Here is a 17151-nt window from a genome sequence, read left to right on the forward strand (position 1 = left end):
ACGTCATCGAGTCTTGCTACTCTAAAAACATCCTCCTTGTCCACCTCCTGTGGTCCACTCCTGGTATTTGGTTTCATTCCATTGAGTAAAGTTCAATTTTAGTCCATTGGTTTTGGTTTGGTTTCATTTTTGGTTTAATCCTTGTGTTGAAAAAAATAAAAACGCCGACATCACATGTCTCCCCTCCGCAACTCGGTTGTTGGATTTCCCCCTGCAGGTTTCCTCGGATCCTCTTCAGTCGCTGCTCCTCTTGCCCGTCGTTCCTTTTCTCCATTTGGCCTTTTTCACCACACATTTTTTTCCCGAGGCACAGGAGAGGGGTCCAGAGAGGATGGAGGGCAGGGGTTTGGGGGCTCAGGGGGATTTATTTTAAAATTTCTCCTTGTGTACGTTGGATTTTTTGACATGTCTGAGGTCTTGTCGTCTGAGCGCTTTTTTAGCTGACGCAAAAGGCCAGACGAATGCTTTGGTATCCAAGAAAAGTGTGTCAAAGTTTGAGGCATGGATTCCAGCGGATGATCAGTGATGGAAAGGGAATCGGGATCACAGTAACTTCAGTGTATATGTGTGTGTTTGTGTGTATGTGTGTGTAATACTGTTTAAAATGGAGAAAAAAATCCCTCAAAATTCTTCTGTCGTTCTGTGTTTTTCATCTTAAATTTGACAGGAAAAAATGCTGATGAAAATGGAAAAAGAATGAGTAAATCTAAATAGTTGATAGCAGAGGTAGATTGAGAAATACATTTACAAATAGTAAAAAAAAAAAAAAAAAAAAAAAACGAGTTTACATTATATGGGGTGCATGAAAAACAATGAGAATTGAGCTAAAGGTGTTTGGTGTTTTGTAGAGTTGATCTGATCCTGGACAATTCAGGTTTCAAAGTCTTAGTTAAAGCTTTTCTATCCGATTTTTTGGTTTTGATTTTTGGTATTTTGGTTTTGGTATTTTTCGTCATTTTTTTGTCTTTGTGAGTCTTTCCATTCTTCTTCCATGTGTTTATTTTTTGGTTTCTCTTTCTACCATCCAGTGACACTTGTCAAATGTCCTTTCTTTGTTCCATTCGTTGCCACCCGTTTTCCTCTGTTGTTGTTTCTTCGTAAAGTTTTTTGGCTCACGACCCTGCCCTCAAAAAATCTGTTCATGTAGTTTTGTCTTTTTCTATTCAGAAAGGAATAAATGTACATTCTCCAAAGTAGCTCCATTGAGGCCACCTCTCCACGCTGAATAGATACATTTTTTGGTTTAAAAAGTCCCCCGTTATCCTGTTCTCTCCTTATCCCTGTTCTCTTCTGCTCATTTCTCTGTATTTTTGGCATTCAAAGACATAATGAGAGAGAGAGCACAAGAGAGAAATGGAGGGATTGAGAGATGGCTTTGGTTGAAAAGGCGAGTCTTGTTTGTCTTCATTCTTCCGTCCCTCTGACTCCCCTCAAGTGCAGTAGCTTGGTGTGGGCGTCACTCAGCCATAGCTCCGCCCAGAGGGGGTGGTGAGGCGTCACCTAATGAGCAGAAGGAGGCGGGGCTTGAGCAGGGGGAGACGGAGCATGAGTCTGGGCTTGCGCCTCTGACGCCAGGAGGCGGAGAAGCCCTGGGGTGGCCCACCACACCCATGCCTGCGCTCCTCGCCAGGGGCAGTAAAGTGGGGCGGTTTAGGAAGAGGGACTGGCGCAGTCCAGCTCCTGGACATCCAGCTCCACCCAGGAACATTTGACCGCTGCCCTCAAGAGCGGAAATGGGAATCTGACCACCACTGGCAGCTAGGGCTGTAAAAAGATGAAAGAAGAGAGGGAAAGAGAGAAATAAAGAGAGAAAATTAAGGCGAGTGAGACATACCCGTCTCTTTTGTCCACTTTCAACCACTTCTGTCCTGATTTCTGCGAGGGGAGGGTCTATGGGTAGGTAAATGTATGGACTTTTTCAGATCTTTGATCCATTAGGGATGAAACAAGCTCACGCAATTTATATATAAACACGACTAGAGAAAACAAAACAAAAAAAACATACGGAGAGCATCAGCTTTCGTTTCTCCTCTGACAACCGAAAGACCAGATGAAAGCAATCTGGTCAAATCCGTTTTCGACTACCTGTGGAAGTGGTCAAAAGTGCTAAAACGAGTGGACCAAAAAAATGTTTATATATATATATATATATATATATATATATATATATATATATATATATATATATTTAAATTGTAATAATATTTCATAATATTACTGTTTTTTTTTGTTTTGTTTTTTTACTGCAGGCTTGATGAGCATAAGAGACTTCTTTCAAAAACATTAAAAATAGTAATGTTTCCAAACTTTTGACTGGTACTGTATATATATATATATATATATATATATATATACAGTACCAGTCAAAAGTTTGGAAACATTACTATTTTTAATGTTTTTGAAAGAAGTCTCTTATGCTCATCAAGCCTGCAGTAAAAAAACAAAACAAAAAAAAAACAGTAATATTATGAAATATTATTACAATTTAAAATAATGGTTCTCTTTTTTAATATATTTTAAAATGTAATTTATTTTTGTGATGCAAAGCTGAATTTTCATCAGCAAGTACTCCAGTCTTTGGTGTCTTATGATCCTTCAGAAATCATTCTAATATGCTGATTTGATACTCAGTTATTATCAATGATGGAAACAGTTGTGCTGTTTAATATATTTTTTTGGAATACTTTTTTCAGGATTCATTGATGAGTAAAACGTTAACAGCATTTATTCATAAAAACAGCATTTATTCCAAATAAAAACATTTCTAACAATATAAATCGTTACCATCACCTTTTATCAATTTAACGCATCCTTGTTGAATTAAAGTACTAATTTCTTAAAAAAAAAATTGTTATTGTTCCCAAACTTTTGAACGGTAGTGTATATTGTTACAAAAGATTTCTATTCTAAATAAATACAGTTCTTTTTAACTTTTTATTCATCAAATAATCCTGAAAAAAGTATCTCAGGTTATAAAAAAAATATTAAGCAGCACAACTGTTTCCAACATTGATCATAAATCAGCATATTAGAATGATTTCTGAAGGATCATAAGACACCAAAGACTGGAGTACTTGCTGATGAAAATTCAGCTTTGCACCATTTGCAACCATTAGCCCTATTTTAAATTGTAATAATATTTCATAATAATATTATTATTATTTTTTTTTACTGCAGGCTTGATGAGCATAAGAGACTTCTTTCAAAAACATTAAAAATAGTAATGTTTCCAAACTTTTGACTGGTACTGTATATATATATATATATATATATATATATATAGAGAGAGAGAGAGAGAGAGAGAGAGAGAGAAGAGAGAGAGAGAGAGAGAGAGAGAGAGAGAGAGAGAGAGAGAGAGAGAGAGAGAGAGCTAACTCTCGCACAGAAACTCCAAATATGCCATGCCGCAGAAGTACGATAAGAGACTTCTTTCAAAAACATTAAAAATAGTAATGTTTCCAAACTTTTGACTGGTACTGTATATATATATATATATATATATATATATATATATATATATAGAGAGAGAGAGAGAGAGAGAGAGAGAGAGAGAGAGAGAGAGAGAGAGAGAGAGAGAGAGAGGGAGCGAGAGAGAGAGAGAGAGAGAGAGAGCTAACTCTCGCACAGAAACTCCAAATATGCCATGCCGCAGAAGTACGATAACGCATGTCATTCCAGGAAATCCATATGGGCATCATCAGCAGAAGATTGAAACGCTTTGATTGATCAAACATGACTAATAAACATGATATTTCATAGTATTTTATACAGTGTAAGACACCACATCATCTCACAGAAGGATGCTCAACTTTCGTTATGAAGTGAGTTTGGAGTAAAAACTTGTTATTAAATGTTGTCTTTTGTTGGACAATCTCATAATCGCAATAAGCCAAACTGGTTTTAAGAGTGATTTCATGTTAATTGCGATTATATATATAGACAGACAGGGAAAATAAACTGGTTGAACTGGTAGCTGTGCAAAAAACAGAATGGGGTGTTTGGTCGACTGCGAGGCAACACATTGGCCCAGAGTTGCCTATTCTTTGAGGTAAATGTAGCAGTTCTAGATTGTGCGTTGGCTCCAGTACGGTGTTGCTGGAAAAGGGTTTTAAGTGATGAGGATGAATATGAGCTCAAGAACAAATATAAGGGCATAGAAATGGCAAGTGCTTTTGAAAGAGACAGACAAGGTGCACAAACACAGTTCTTCTCATACACACACACACACACACACACACAAGAAGTGAGGATGAAGATGTGATGAATATGTGGAGAATATGTGAAAATAGAAGAAGGCTTTTTGATGGTGAATGATGGGAGGTTTCATCCCCCATTAGCCAAGTTCCTTAATGTATATCTTTTAATTAATCTTCTTTTAATTGTTTTTCTCGTCCTCTATGACAAACCTTGCATTGTGGCCAGAGGGTTGCTGCTGATGAGGGCCTGGTTCATTCCTGTGCTTACACCCATCATTGTGTTCCTGTAATGTGTGTGATGTGTCATTTACACGTGTCCACAAACATACGCCATTCATACATGCAGAGAGAAGCAAGCATTTTTAGTGACATCTCAAGAACAAACATGTCCATCGTGGAGTTCGTGTTCATTTCACATGCTGGAAAGAATGACATTAAGACGAGCAATAAATTCAGCGTGCTGTTCACATTCAATTAGACAGGTTTGGAACACAACTGAGAATAGAGATTTTATCGTGAAAACAAGTCTGATAAGACTACAGCAGAGCTGTAATTATTTCAGCTCAGAATGCTTAGTCATAATGAAAGCTGCTGACAGAATGATGATGTGTTTTTATCACAGTCTTCAGATTTATGATCTGAGGTAATATGGAACAGTGGATGCTGTATTTATGCAAATATCCTTGAATATTATAGACGTATCATAAATAATAATAAATGAAAATTCACAATATTTTATGACTCAAATATAGGTTGAAACAACCTAAACAAAAACCAGATTTTCTGGTTTAATAATAATAATTTTTATTATACATATTTGTAACAATCTCGGTATAAGATAATTTACATTTTGCAGCATTGGATAGTGAATTTGTGAAAATGTGCAAATATTGTTTAAATGTCAAAGTATAATAAATAAGAAAAAATTAACATTTCACAATATTTTATCATTCAGTATAATAGTTGTTAGTTGATTAAATCAACAAATAATTGATTAATAATAGTAATGATTAAAATAATAATAACATTTGTTGATTAAATCAACCTAAATAATTGATTGGATTAATTTCTAGTTAAATAATAATAATCATCATCATAATTTTTTAAGATCATTTACCTTATGTTCAACATTGAATATTGAATTTGTCCCAATTTTCAAGCATTGTTTAAAATGGATTTATGCAAATATCGTTGAATATTATAGACGTATCATAAATAAGAATAAATTATCATTTACAATATTTTATCACTCAATTTATTAGTTGTTAGTTGATTAAATCAACCTAAACAAATAATTGACTGGGTTAATTTCTTATCAATTATTATTATTATTAATGTTCTTTTTTAACATTCCTGCTTTAAGATCATATATTTTATGTACAACGTATTGAATTTGTGCAAATTTACAAGTATTGTTTAAAATGTCTAATGTTTAAAAGTATAATAAACAAGAATAAATAAACATAATATTTTGATTTGTTTAGTTCAATTACTTTCTTTGTTGAACTAAACAACCTAAATAAATAATAGTTTAAATAATAATAATTTATTTAAAATTACATATTTAGAATAATTTATAATTATGTAATATGTATTATTAATAACTGTTATGAATTCTCATAATAATTATTATTTTAAATTCAAACAAAAGAGTCAAAGGAGCATTTTCCTGCCCTAAACACATGAAACAGCTTCTTACCCTGTGTTCAGGCCAGGGCTGCCGAGGCTCGGCGGGGTGGGGCTCACTGTGCTGAGAGGAGGCGGAGTCACTGAAGAAGGGGCGGAGCTCAACACTCCATGTCCACTGGGGTTGAGAGGGCAGGCCACAGAAGGTGTGGGACTGACGGCTGCGTACGGAGAGAGATTCAGTGTCTGTCCTTGTAACCACAACTGTGAAGTAAACAACACTATTATTCATTCTAACTGCTCTTCTCACCTGTTGTGCTGAGACTGGTAGCAACCTGGACCAGTCCCTGACTGGACATCTATAGAAAAAAAGGAAAGAGACTTTAATTAACAAACATGCATCTCATAACGACATTCTTTAATATTTTCCTTTACTTTCAAAGGTCCAATTTTCATTTTATGGTAGAACATTATTCAAACACATGACCAGACTGTCTCTTTAATACCACATTTGCACCCATTCTCTCCATCCACCATCCAAACAACATTTCAACACCAGCTGTCAGTCGAAATGGCTTTGGGCCAGATCAATCGCTAAAGCCATGAGTGGGTGTACCATGTGCGGGCTGTAGCAGGGGGGCTTGTGCGTCTGTGCTGGGGGCTGAGTGGGCAGCGGAGGGGTGGCGCTGGAGGGGTTGATGCGCTTCTCTTTCTGCCGTCGGTTGCAGAACCAGACGCGGATGACCTCCTTCTCCATGTTGAGCTGCTCGGCCATCAGCAGGATTTCTTCAGAGGTAGGCTTCTGGTTCTAAAGGGGGTGAGGTGAGGTGAGATGCATGAGTACATGAGACATGCCAAACACCTGCACTCAGGCCAAGACCAAGTTTCAGCCCAAAACAATTTCATGTTGATGCACAAAATATTTTGAGAAAAAGCATGCAGTGAATCAAAGACGCAACTGGTACTCAAAAATGCATGTAAACACTGATTTATTGACAATTAAAATCAAATTATTCATGAGGTTGATTTGATCACTGCTCCCTTGATAGGACACATGACTGTGTGACTGTTTTATAATTGCTGTATTATCTGATAATGGAACTGTTTTATAATTAAATGCACATGCTTTATAATAAAGTTTCTGTCAGCGCAATGCCAACCGGCAGAATGAGTTACTTAGAAAAGGAAAGAAGCAGCATGAGGCGCCTCAAGCGTACTGGCTCTTTGCCTTGACTTGATCTTAGATGGGTTTCCTTGGAAAAAAGCTTACAACACAGGTGTGGTGTTTACCAGAGGAAAAAGTGTGACTGTGGAGGTTTTTTGACTCATGTGCAACCATAAAACTAAACTGTCTCTTGGGGATTAATAAATCTGTATTGTTTAGTATAAAACATTGGAATGATCTAGAAAAGTTTGTGCCTTGACTCCTTTTTGTTTTTAGATTCACCTATTATTGCTACTTGTTGTTCCACTTACCATGTAAACCAATAAAAAGTCTATTTTAATTATGTTATTTTATCCAAAGCAACTTATAAATGAATATTGCAAGCAAATTATTAATATATGATATATTATTATATTTTGGAATTGTATTTTATTATATCCATATCGACCTACAGACTACCAACATTGCAAGCAATCTAACATAAGATATATTAAAATGTATAATTATATATTTGCATTTATGCATTATATTATATATTATTATATTTCATAATTATTTTTTATTTATTTATAAAAATATCATGTTGTTTTATTATTTTTTATTTTTTCCTGGTTGGTGCCCACTTTCAAACTTCTACATGTGTCCATGGACAACCTTCTGGACTGTTAGGTAAACTGGCCTATGATATTGTATGTTTATAATGCATAAAAATATGCTCAAGCAATACTTCTACAATCACGCCAGAACTATATGGGGTTTAATGTGGTGACATAATTCTTATACTGTATATTGCAATAATCAGTTTGCTGGTAGACTTCTGTTTCTCCAGAGAGAGAAAAAAATGGATTCAGCATTTTCAAAAAGAGAACCAATATTTTTTTTATCATGAGACAGCAAAAAGGAGGTCATGAAGCTGAGTTGTGCTGTGCGGAATAAACCAAGTCAAATGAACGAGTCATTTGAACGAAATGTGATTTCTGTAGCAGGAAATTAAAATCTTGCGGCATTTGGTGGTACGGTGTGTGTGTTGTTCATGAGTCCGACTAACCGAGATGAAGTTGCGCTCCAGGGCAATGCGGACGTTGGTCTCGATGCTGGTGCGTTTCTTTCGGCGGCGTCCAGGCAACCCTTCAAAGCCCAGCAGAGGTGAGGACAGTGAACTGGGGCTCGGAAGCATGTTGTCTATCGCCATGGTTTCTGAAACGCAAACGCACACATTCAAACACGAATCGTAAAGAATGCAAACATGACTCACCAATGAGAAAAGTGACAAAAACACACACCTGCATCGCTCAGCCATTTCTCCAGCAAGGGTTTGAGCTTGCACATGTTCTTGAAGCTGAGGTTGAGAGCCTCGAAACGTGAGATGGTGGTCTGACTGAAGTCATTGCCGTACAGTTTCCCCATGGCCATACCGACGTCCCCCTGCATGAAGACACGGAGCAGAGTTACCATTCGCTCCTTTCATCATTTTATCCCTAAGCAGACAGGACTAGTTTAGCTTGAGGACTGATAAGTTTGTGTTTCACAGACATACTATGTGATTTCTACGGAAGCTTGTGTCCGCCACTGAATAAAAAAATAAAAAAGGTAATTGCGACTTTTAATCTCTACAAATACAAGTTTTTTCTTGCAACTGCGAATTTACATCTCGCAATTCGGACTTTTTTCTCTCTCAGAATTGCGTGATATAAACTCAAAATTGTGGGTTATAAAGTCAGAATTGTGAGATATGAACTCGCAATTCTGAGAAAAAAAGTCGGAATTCGTCTGAATTGGCCTTTATATTTTGCAGTTCTGACTTTATATTCTGACGAAAATAATAATATCGCAATTATCTTTTAAATTGTTTTATTCCGTGGAGGAAGCAATCTTCCATAGTTTTCAATACCAACTTAAGTTTTTTTTTTTTTTTTTTTCGCACACAACTGTGTTAGTGGCAGGTTATTTTCTCACAAATTATCTCCTCATTTATTTTCTTCACTGAATATTGTAACTAAAGCTACATTTCTCACTGGTTTTCCAACTGGTTGCATCTTCGTTATTGGTTTAGACCTTTTTGCCAACTTTCTTTAAAAAGAAAATTAAATAAGGAAAGTCTGATCCCAAATAATGCATTAAAATATTACATTTAATAAATTACATTTTAGAAACTGCTCATAATGACTAGAGTTATTTTAATTAATGCCTCCCCTAATCATACAGAAAATCGTATTCATATCTATATATCTATCTATTAAGTATTGTATAATTTTAATAGAGATACAAAGAAAACATGATTGTTGCATACATAAAAAATAAATAAAACGGCTCAGAATGACCATTGTGATTATAATTAATGCCATAGGCCACCCTTAATTATATACATAATCTTACAGTGTATATGACAAGTATTCTTTATTTCAATGGGTTTCATTGTACATATGAATTAATATTCAACATTATTACTGATTTGACTGCACTGACTCTACTGGATGAGAACTGAACCGAGCTGGACGATGACAACAGTGTTTTCTGCAGAACTGCTTCATAGATGAAATGAACTAACTTAATAATTGTTGACTTGACTTGATATTGACTGCATCTAAAAAATAAGCGTCTTGAAAGAAGGTTTAATTGGTTTTCATTTCTATTTTTTTTAAGTTTGATTTTGTGACAGAAAACTATGACTGTGTTTCACACCTGTGTGAACCCCAGTTTAATTCGCCTCTGTTTGAAGGTTCTGGCAAACTGTTCGAGCTCCTCCAGGTCGCTGGGCTCCTCGGGATGGGGCGTCGCTGTGGGAACGGAGCTCATGGGAGGGGCGGAGGAGGGGGCGGAGCTCACAACGCTCTCCACGTTCTTCTCCCTCTGCAATGACCACAGCCTGTCGTCAAGATGACGCTACAGCACAGATTGGGAAAACACACTACTTTCTCAAACACGTATCTACTGTGAGACAGAGCCTTCAATTTCAAACCCATTCCAAAAGATTCCCTTCATTTTTGCATAACATCATTTCTACCCCTGAAAGGCAACACATTTAGACTGACTATATAGCATATTACCATTCAACTCAAAGTACACTTTGGATTAGGGTCCAGTTCTCACTATTAACTATGACTTTTGCCTCAATAAACTCATAATTACTTCTTCTTAATAGTAAGGTAGTTGTTAAATTTAGGTATTGGATTAGGGATGTAGAATATGGTCATGCAGAATAAGGCATTAATATGTGCTTTATAAGTACTAATAAACAGCCAATATCCTAGTAATATACATGCTAATAAGCAATTAGTTAATAGTGAGCATTGGACCCTAAACTATATATAAATATATAAAAAAACAGATATGTATCTAAAAAAATATATTTTTTTATTATTGATGGTCTTTTGAACCTTCAATTCATCAAATAATCCTGAAAAAAGCGAATCACGTTTTTCACAAAAAATATTAAGCATTTCAACATTGATAATTATAAGAAGAAGAAATTTTTCTTGAGCACCAAATCAACATATTCTAATGATTTCTGAAGGAAAAAAAAACAGTTCTTTGAAATTGTAATAATACATCACAATATTACTGATTTTAGTGTATTTTTGATCAAATAAATGCAGCCCTGGTGAGTATTAGAGACTTCTTTCTTACTGACCCCAACCTTTGGAATGGTAGTCTAAACATATACTATGCAGACCACTGACTTGAATTATTAAATTTGCCAAACTTTGCAGTATACAGGAGAGCGCACATCATCAAATCCTGTATCCCACAATGCAGAGTCTCAAGTAAAATGCCATGATGATAACTGGACACCATTTGCTAATTGAATAAGCAACATGAGGTGGACAACAATGTAGCCTGAAACCCTTTTTTGTTCATACCTGTGCTTGAAGCCCCAGTCTAGGTGGGGTGGTCAGGAGACTCCCTGGGCTTTGCTGAGGTAGTGAAATCAAATTTGACGTCGAAAGCAAACCTGAGAGAGCATGAATGGCAATTACACATTAAAGACATCACTGCACGCAAATGTTATAGGTGTCACAGAGTCAACTGTTATGTGAAATAATGGTAATGCAGTTTCAGTGATTCCACTGACCCCATAGCCATAATTAAATAATGTGTGAATAGGCGCATCTTACCTTGCTGACCCTGCTGAGCCTGGGCTTGAGGCAGCAGGAACTGAGCAGGGGACTGTAGAGGATGACCTGGCATCAGTACCAACTGCTGTAACTGCAACAACTGCTGAATGTCCTTCAGAGAGAGACAGAAAGCCTTATGAGGGTGAAAAGAAGACAAGTGAGCAAGTCAAGACACGGGGAATAAGTAAAAAGCTCCAGTTATGTCACAGAGTCAAGTTACAGAAACAATTGTTCGGCGGAAAATCGCAATTTGCATTGTACTGAAGAACCCTTTACCTGATATTTTAATTCTAATCTCATTTCACATTCTTTAAATGACCGACTATATAACAAAATGACCAGATGTCTCAGGAACAAAGTATGCATATTTCACACATTCATTAAATACTTAAATGCATTCAAATCATACTAAATTGTTATTAAGTAAATTAAAATAAATTAAGATTTATTCAAAAATTATACAAAAAATACATTTGAATAACAAAATGAAATAATTTATAATTATGAATTTATTTATATTATTTAATTAATTATTTATTTTATTTTATTTATTTATTCAAATGTGGTATTGCAAGATTGTCTGCAAGACTTACATTGTAAGAGTACTGTAAGAATATAATAACTGGGTAATAACTAGGTTCTAATCCTGAACCTACCCTTAAACCACCATGTAGTTTCCTTATATTAACCAGTACTTTCTTAGGCAAGTACACTGTAAGTACACATACGTGCATGTACAGTAAAAAAGTGCAACCGTATGTATTTATATATTAATGGACAAATTGCAATAACTTTCTGTTCATAATTGACTGCATGCCACAGATGCTGTTGATATATAGTATATTTGATACGGGAGCGTTCCCTGAATTGAAATACAGGAAAATGCCAATCTAGCCTCTGATCAAAAATGCATTTTCCTAAAGCGTAGAACGGCAGCGCAGAAGGTACCTGGGCAGTGAGCTGGATAGGCTGCGATAGAAGAGGAGGCGGAGCTTGCTCGTGTTTGGCTTGAGACTGGGCTTGTGCTGCTGCCTGATTGGCCTGCTGCTGTTGCGTGTGCTGCTGCTGATTGGCTGCGGCGGCTGCGTGGGCCGCATGCGCTGCGTTTGACTGCTGCACGGCTGCGGCTAACAGCTGCGCTTGAGCCTGCTGCAACAACAGCTGCTGCTGTGCAGGGAGGAGAGCGGCCAGCTAAAGAGAGGAAGAAGAGGAGCGAGGGATAGAGAGAAAAGGTGGAGAGAAGAACAGCGTCACCAAGCAGCAGAGGCTGGCGCGTGTGTGGCGCCTTCTCTTAAGCAAGCAGGCCCTGAGATGGCATCCACAGCATGGTTAAGCTAAGAAGGTTATACATCAACCGAAAGCATGTTGCATTTAGTTAATAGAAGCAACTAAAGAGCAAAAGAGAAAGAGAGTGAAAAAAAGCGATCCATATAATATTCGTATTTGCTGTCATTCATTCAGATCAGGGTTTCTCAAACTCGGTCCTGGAGGGCCACTGTCCTGCACAGTTTAGCTCCAACACTGATCAAACACACCAGAGCTAATCAGTGTCTTCATGATCACTAGAAACTCACAGCTAGGTGTGTTTGATCAGGGTTGGAGCTAAACTGTGCAGGACAGTGGCCCTCCAGGACGAGTTTGAGAAACCCTGATTCAGATTAATTATTAAATAATATAGCCATGTTTACTTCCAGAGCAGGATTTCCAAGCTGATCTCCTAACAAATCATTTTGCCCCAAACTCATGCTACAGACCCTTTTCACATTTCCAGGGTTCTCAGAAGCAGAAGTCAAAGGTGTCATAGTTGGGTAAACTTCTATACTGGTGAATGAGAGAGGACAGCAAATAAAATTTTTGTATTTTTATATATATATTTTAAATTTACTGCTAAGGTAGTATAACAAAGTATAGTGTTTTATATATATATATAAAATGTAAAATTAAAATGTGAAAAACTGTACTAGATTTGCGATATCATCCCAGCCTGTGAAAAGGGTCCATTGGTTGAAGTAAAAGTGCCACAAAGCCAGAGTTCAGCTTTATGAGGGAAGTAAACTACGAATGGCTTAATAATATTGTCTCCGAATATTTAATATATAATTTAAAAAAATGGTTAAAAAAATATTACACTTTACCTTTATATAAAAAATTATAAAAAAAAGTAATATGACAAATGACAAAAACAAATCAAGAACAATTTAATCGGATCAAACATATATTTTAAATGGTTCATTAAATGTATTATTAATAATATTTCTTTTAAAAATAATTATTTTAAAATATCAGGAGTGTTTACTTATTGAAGTAGTAAATCATTAATGTAAATCAATTAAATGAAGTTGCAAATAATCTAATGTTATTTTAAACTGCTTAGTGCTGTTTTGTTTCCCCTCAAACATTTTTCATTCACTTCACTTGTATACCTATTTGTCTCATAATGTGAGCGTGTGTGTGTGTGTGTGTGTGTGTGTGTGTGTGTGTGTGAGTGTGTCTCATCATGTGAGAGTGTGTGTGTGTGTGTGTGTGTGTGTCTCATCATGTGAGTGTGTGTGTGTGTGTGTGTGTGTGTGTGTGTGTGTGTGTGGTTCATGTATTCCCTACATTCTGGGGTTAAAGGATACTAATAATACCAGAAATATTTGATGTTGTGGGGACATTTTTTGGTCCCCATGAGGAAAACAGCTCATAAATGATACAAAATGTTATTTTTTCTATGAGTGTTCTGTTTAGGGGAAGGGTTAGAGCATTGAATATACAGTTTGTAAAGTACAAAATCATTATTTGCATGAAAAGTACCCATAAAACGTGTGTGTGTGTGTGTGTGTGTGTGTGTAAGCACATACCCCTGCGAGCTGACTGCCTGCCAGCATGAGTTGTGTGTGTGGTAGAGAAGGCTGAACTGGAGGAGGAGGAGGAGCGTGAACACTGGTCATCTCAACGGCCTCCTCGGCTTTAACCTATAAAACACATTCATATATATTATTAATAACAATATATGGCATATGAATAATACATATACACAAACACTAATAATATAATACATCAATGTTCTCACACACACAATCACATAAATGACAACAATATAAAAAATGCCTTTTTATTTTAGTATTTATTTAGCATATACATTTTTTGTGGGCGTGTTTTAATTTAATTATCATAAATTCATTAAATATAAACTTATTTATTTATCTGTATTAAATGAACACTGTCATTTATTACTAGTACAGCTAGGTTGCAAGTAATATGCAAATACACAAGGCCATTACTAAATATCATAAACCGCTTATACCAACTACCACTTCATGTCTTTTCTTGTCAAAGACAAAAAACACACAAGGCCATTTCCATAAGTAAACACACACACTTTCAGTTATTGAATTGATTACTCACAAATTCAAAAGAAGAGGAGCAGTTCAAACCCGTTTAGTTCTGTAAATATCCATCCAGAATCTCTCTACTAACTGCATCTGCCCTGCGATCGGTCGAACCTTGTCTTTTTACCTCACTTCTGATCGATCCGGATCCTTTCATAAGTTTCACGCGTCATAGCTCACTTTCCCTCTCTCTCCTGTAAATTGCCTGGCATCTTGTTAGGAATGCGGTTTAAACAGACTAAAGAATTCTCATTTGCATATTACAATGTTCACGTATAATCACCCGAGGGCATCCATGTTGGCAAACATGGTCAAAATAAAAAAGCATTAGGCATGAACACACAAACACACGCACACACCTTTGTGTTGCTGGGTGCAGGAGACAGGCAGAACGGACTTGTTTTCATTGGCTGGATCTGAATGAGACAGGAACAAATCATTAGGGCCAAAACTCACTGCCCTCAACTGGATCGCTTTAGCTTTAATAAATGATCTAAAAACAGAACAAATTTAGGCTTAAAAAGGAAGGGTTAGAAACAATTTTCACTAGGAAATTGCTAGTCAATTTTACAATTAATTTGAAAGAACACATTGAATTAAACATGCAATTTTGCAAAAGCAGGAAAAAACTAAAATAATATTTTCTTGTAAAACACTCCAATAATCTCGATTTATTTGTATTTTTACAGTGTGTTCGTTGAATCACAGCCCTGCGTCTTCAAATATCAGTATTGATGCACCGTGTTTAATATTCATTCAGTGGAAACGAACAGTAAAGTTCACTACGTTCACCATCATATTTTTCATTGCATTTATCCATATTGTTATTGCAGTAAGCGGCAAACTTCAAAGTGGGAAAATAAGCATGTTAGCCACGGGACTGTCCCTGCAAGCATTTGCAAATGACGAACGCTGCGTGTAATTAAAAGAAACGCTCTAGCATTTTAAGATGCATTCTTACATAATCTATTAGCTTTCTCATTGGCTACAGCAGGACAGTTGATCTGACGGTTAACGATACTGATTTTTATAAAAAGATAAATGGTTTTAGAATTTCTTTTTCCCAAATATGCTAAATATTTGTATTTTGTTTTTCCTCAAAACCAGATCTCTGACACCCCTGATCTAAATGGTCACGTTTTTGGAGGACCTCTCAATATTGATGCACCGTGCACTCGAACAACTAACATAAAATTTGCTCTGAAAGTTGTTCACTCACCTGATCGCTGGCCTCTGGACTGTTCCTCTCAGAGTCTGTAAAAACACACACACACACACACACGCGCAAGGACACATCAGGTCAGAATAGTGCCTCAGGCTCCAGCCCTCACATCAACAAAAGTGTGGTCTGGTTAGCCAGAGGCATTGTATTATTGGAATACCATGGAGCGTTTAACCTGGGTTACTGTATGGTGCAGCAGTGTGTGTGTGTGTGTGTGTGTCTGTCAGATTGAGGCCACGGCTGACTAAAGTGTTCTGTGTGTGGTTCAGACCAAGTGGAAAATGTGAGAATTATGACAAAACAAAATCTCATCACTCACACACACACTAACACATCTAGGAATAGTCATGAATCATAGTGTACATGATAAAACATGCTTATACATGCAATGTTTCTTTCCCACAATATCATCACACAAATCTCCTTGATGACTTTACATACTAACAACAATAATAAAATTGATTACATAGATAATGCATATAATAACATAACATTTACTACATCTTAAAGCACTCAGACTCATAGTAATCATTTTTACCTGTACTATCGACTGGAAACTCAGTCCCCATCTTATCATCATCGACAGCTTTAGACATCCTGATATCTACTGAAACAGAGAGAGGAACTGACTGAAAACATCTCTTGGATTTTAGCTTTTTTTTGTCAGTCATCCTTATATCATCAACCACATAAAGGGTAGTTGACAAATAACCATCATAAAGATTCATCAAAAGTATATTGGTGCTGAAACTGGTCACGTTTTCTTCTCATCCTGCTACTGTCATTTTCCCGCAAAAGAACGCACTATAAATACAACACTGGTTTAGGCTTTAGGATGTTGTGAAAAATACATAAAAGCTAGATAAAAGATAATTTTTTATTTATATCAACATAAAATCAACTATTAATAACTATTTCATATTTAAATACACACCTTGACACCAAAAAGTAATTCACACATTTTTAATGCGGATTAAGATTTCACCACTTTGAGTTTTTTAATAAAAATATTTCCATTTATTTAAAATCCAAAATATTTTCATATTAATTTTTTATTTATGAGATCAAAAAACTGTATCTATGTCAAGTCAAGTCAAGTCAAGTATATTTGTATAGCGCTTTTCACAATACAGATTGTATCAAAGCAGCTTCACAGTATTAAATTAAAATAATACAACAAGGTTTGTTTCTAGTGGAATTTATTGATTGATAAAATAAAATTAAATATCCCCAAAATATCCCCAACTGAGCAAGCCAAAGGCAACAGTGGCAAGGAACCGAAAAACTCCATCAAGTGACCTAATGGTGTCCTAAAACTCCATCAGGTGACCTAATGGAGAAAGAAAAAAAACCTTGGGAGAACCCAGGCTCAGTCGGGGGCCAGTTCTCCTCTGGCATTTATGAACTAGAGGCCGGATTGTAGTTTGAACTGTAAGATTAAAAATATTATATC

The 17151-nt window shown here is 36.1% G+C and overlaps 1 protein-coding gene across 1 annotated transcript; it reads right to left on the reverse strand.

The window, feature by feature from the left end:
* Nucleotides 1–1456: 1456 nt before the first annotated feature.
* Nucleotides 1457–16294, reverse strand: LOC308686542 (POU domain, class 2, transcription factor 2-like; the record flags this gene model as incomplete). Its single annotated transcript, XM_081394979.1, has 15 exons — nt 1457–1764; nt 4407–4480; nt 5896–6043; nt 6133–6181; nt 6439–6630; nt 8036–8184; nt 8271–8412; nt 9670–9870; nt 10848–10939; nt 11103–11214; nt 12051–12293; nt 13946–14059; nt 14836–14892; nt 15696–15730; nt 16237–16294. The coding sequence occupies 15 exons, from the start codon at nt 16292–16294 to the stop codon at nt 1457–1459; spliced, it is 1974 nt and encodes a 657-aa protein (XP_081251105.1).
* Nucleotides 16295–17151: the final 857 nt, after the last annotated feature.

This window comes from Scardinius erythrophthalmus, assembly GCF_964197995.2.
Source record: "Scardinius erythrophthalmus genome assembly, contig: HAP1_SCAFFOLD_398, whole genome shotgun sequence".
Classification (NCBI taxonomy): Eukaryota; Metazoa; Chordata; class Actinopteri; order Cypriniformes; family Leuciscidae; genus Scardinius; species Scardinius erythrophthalmus.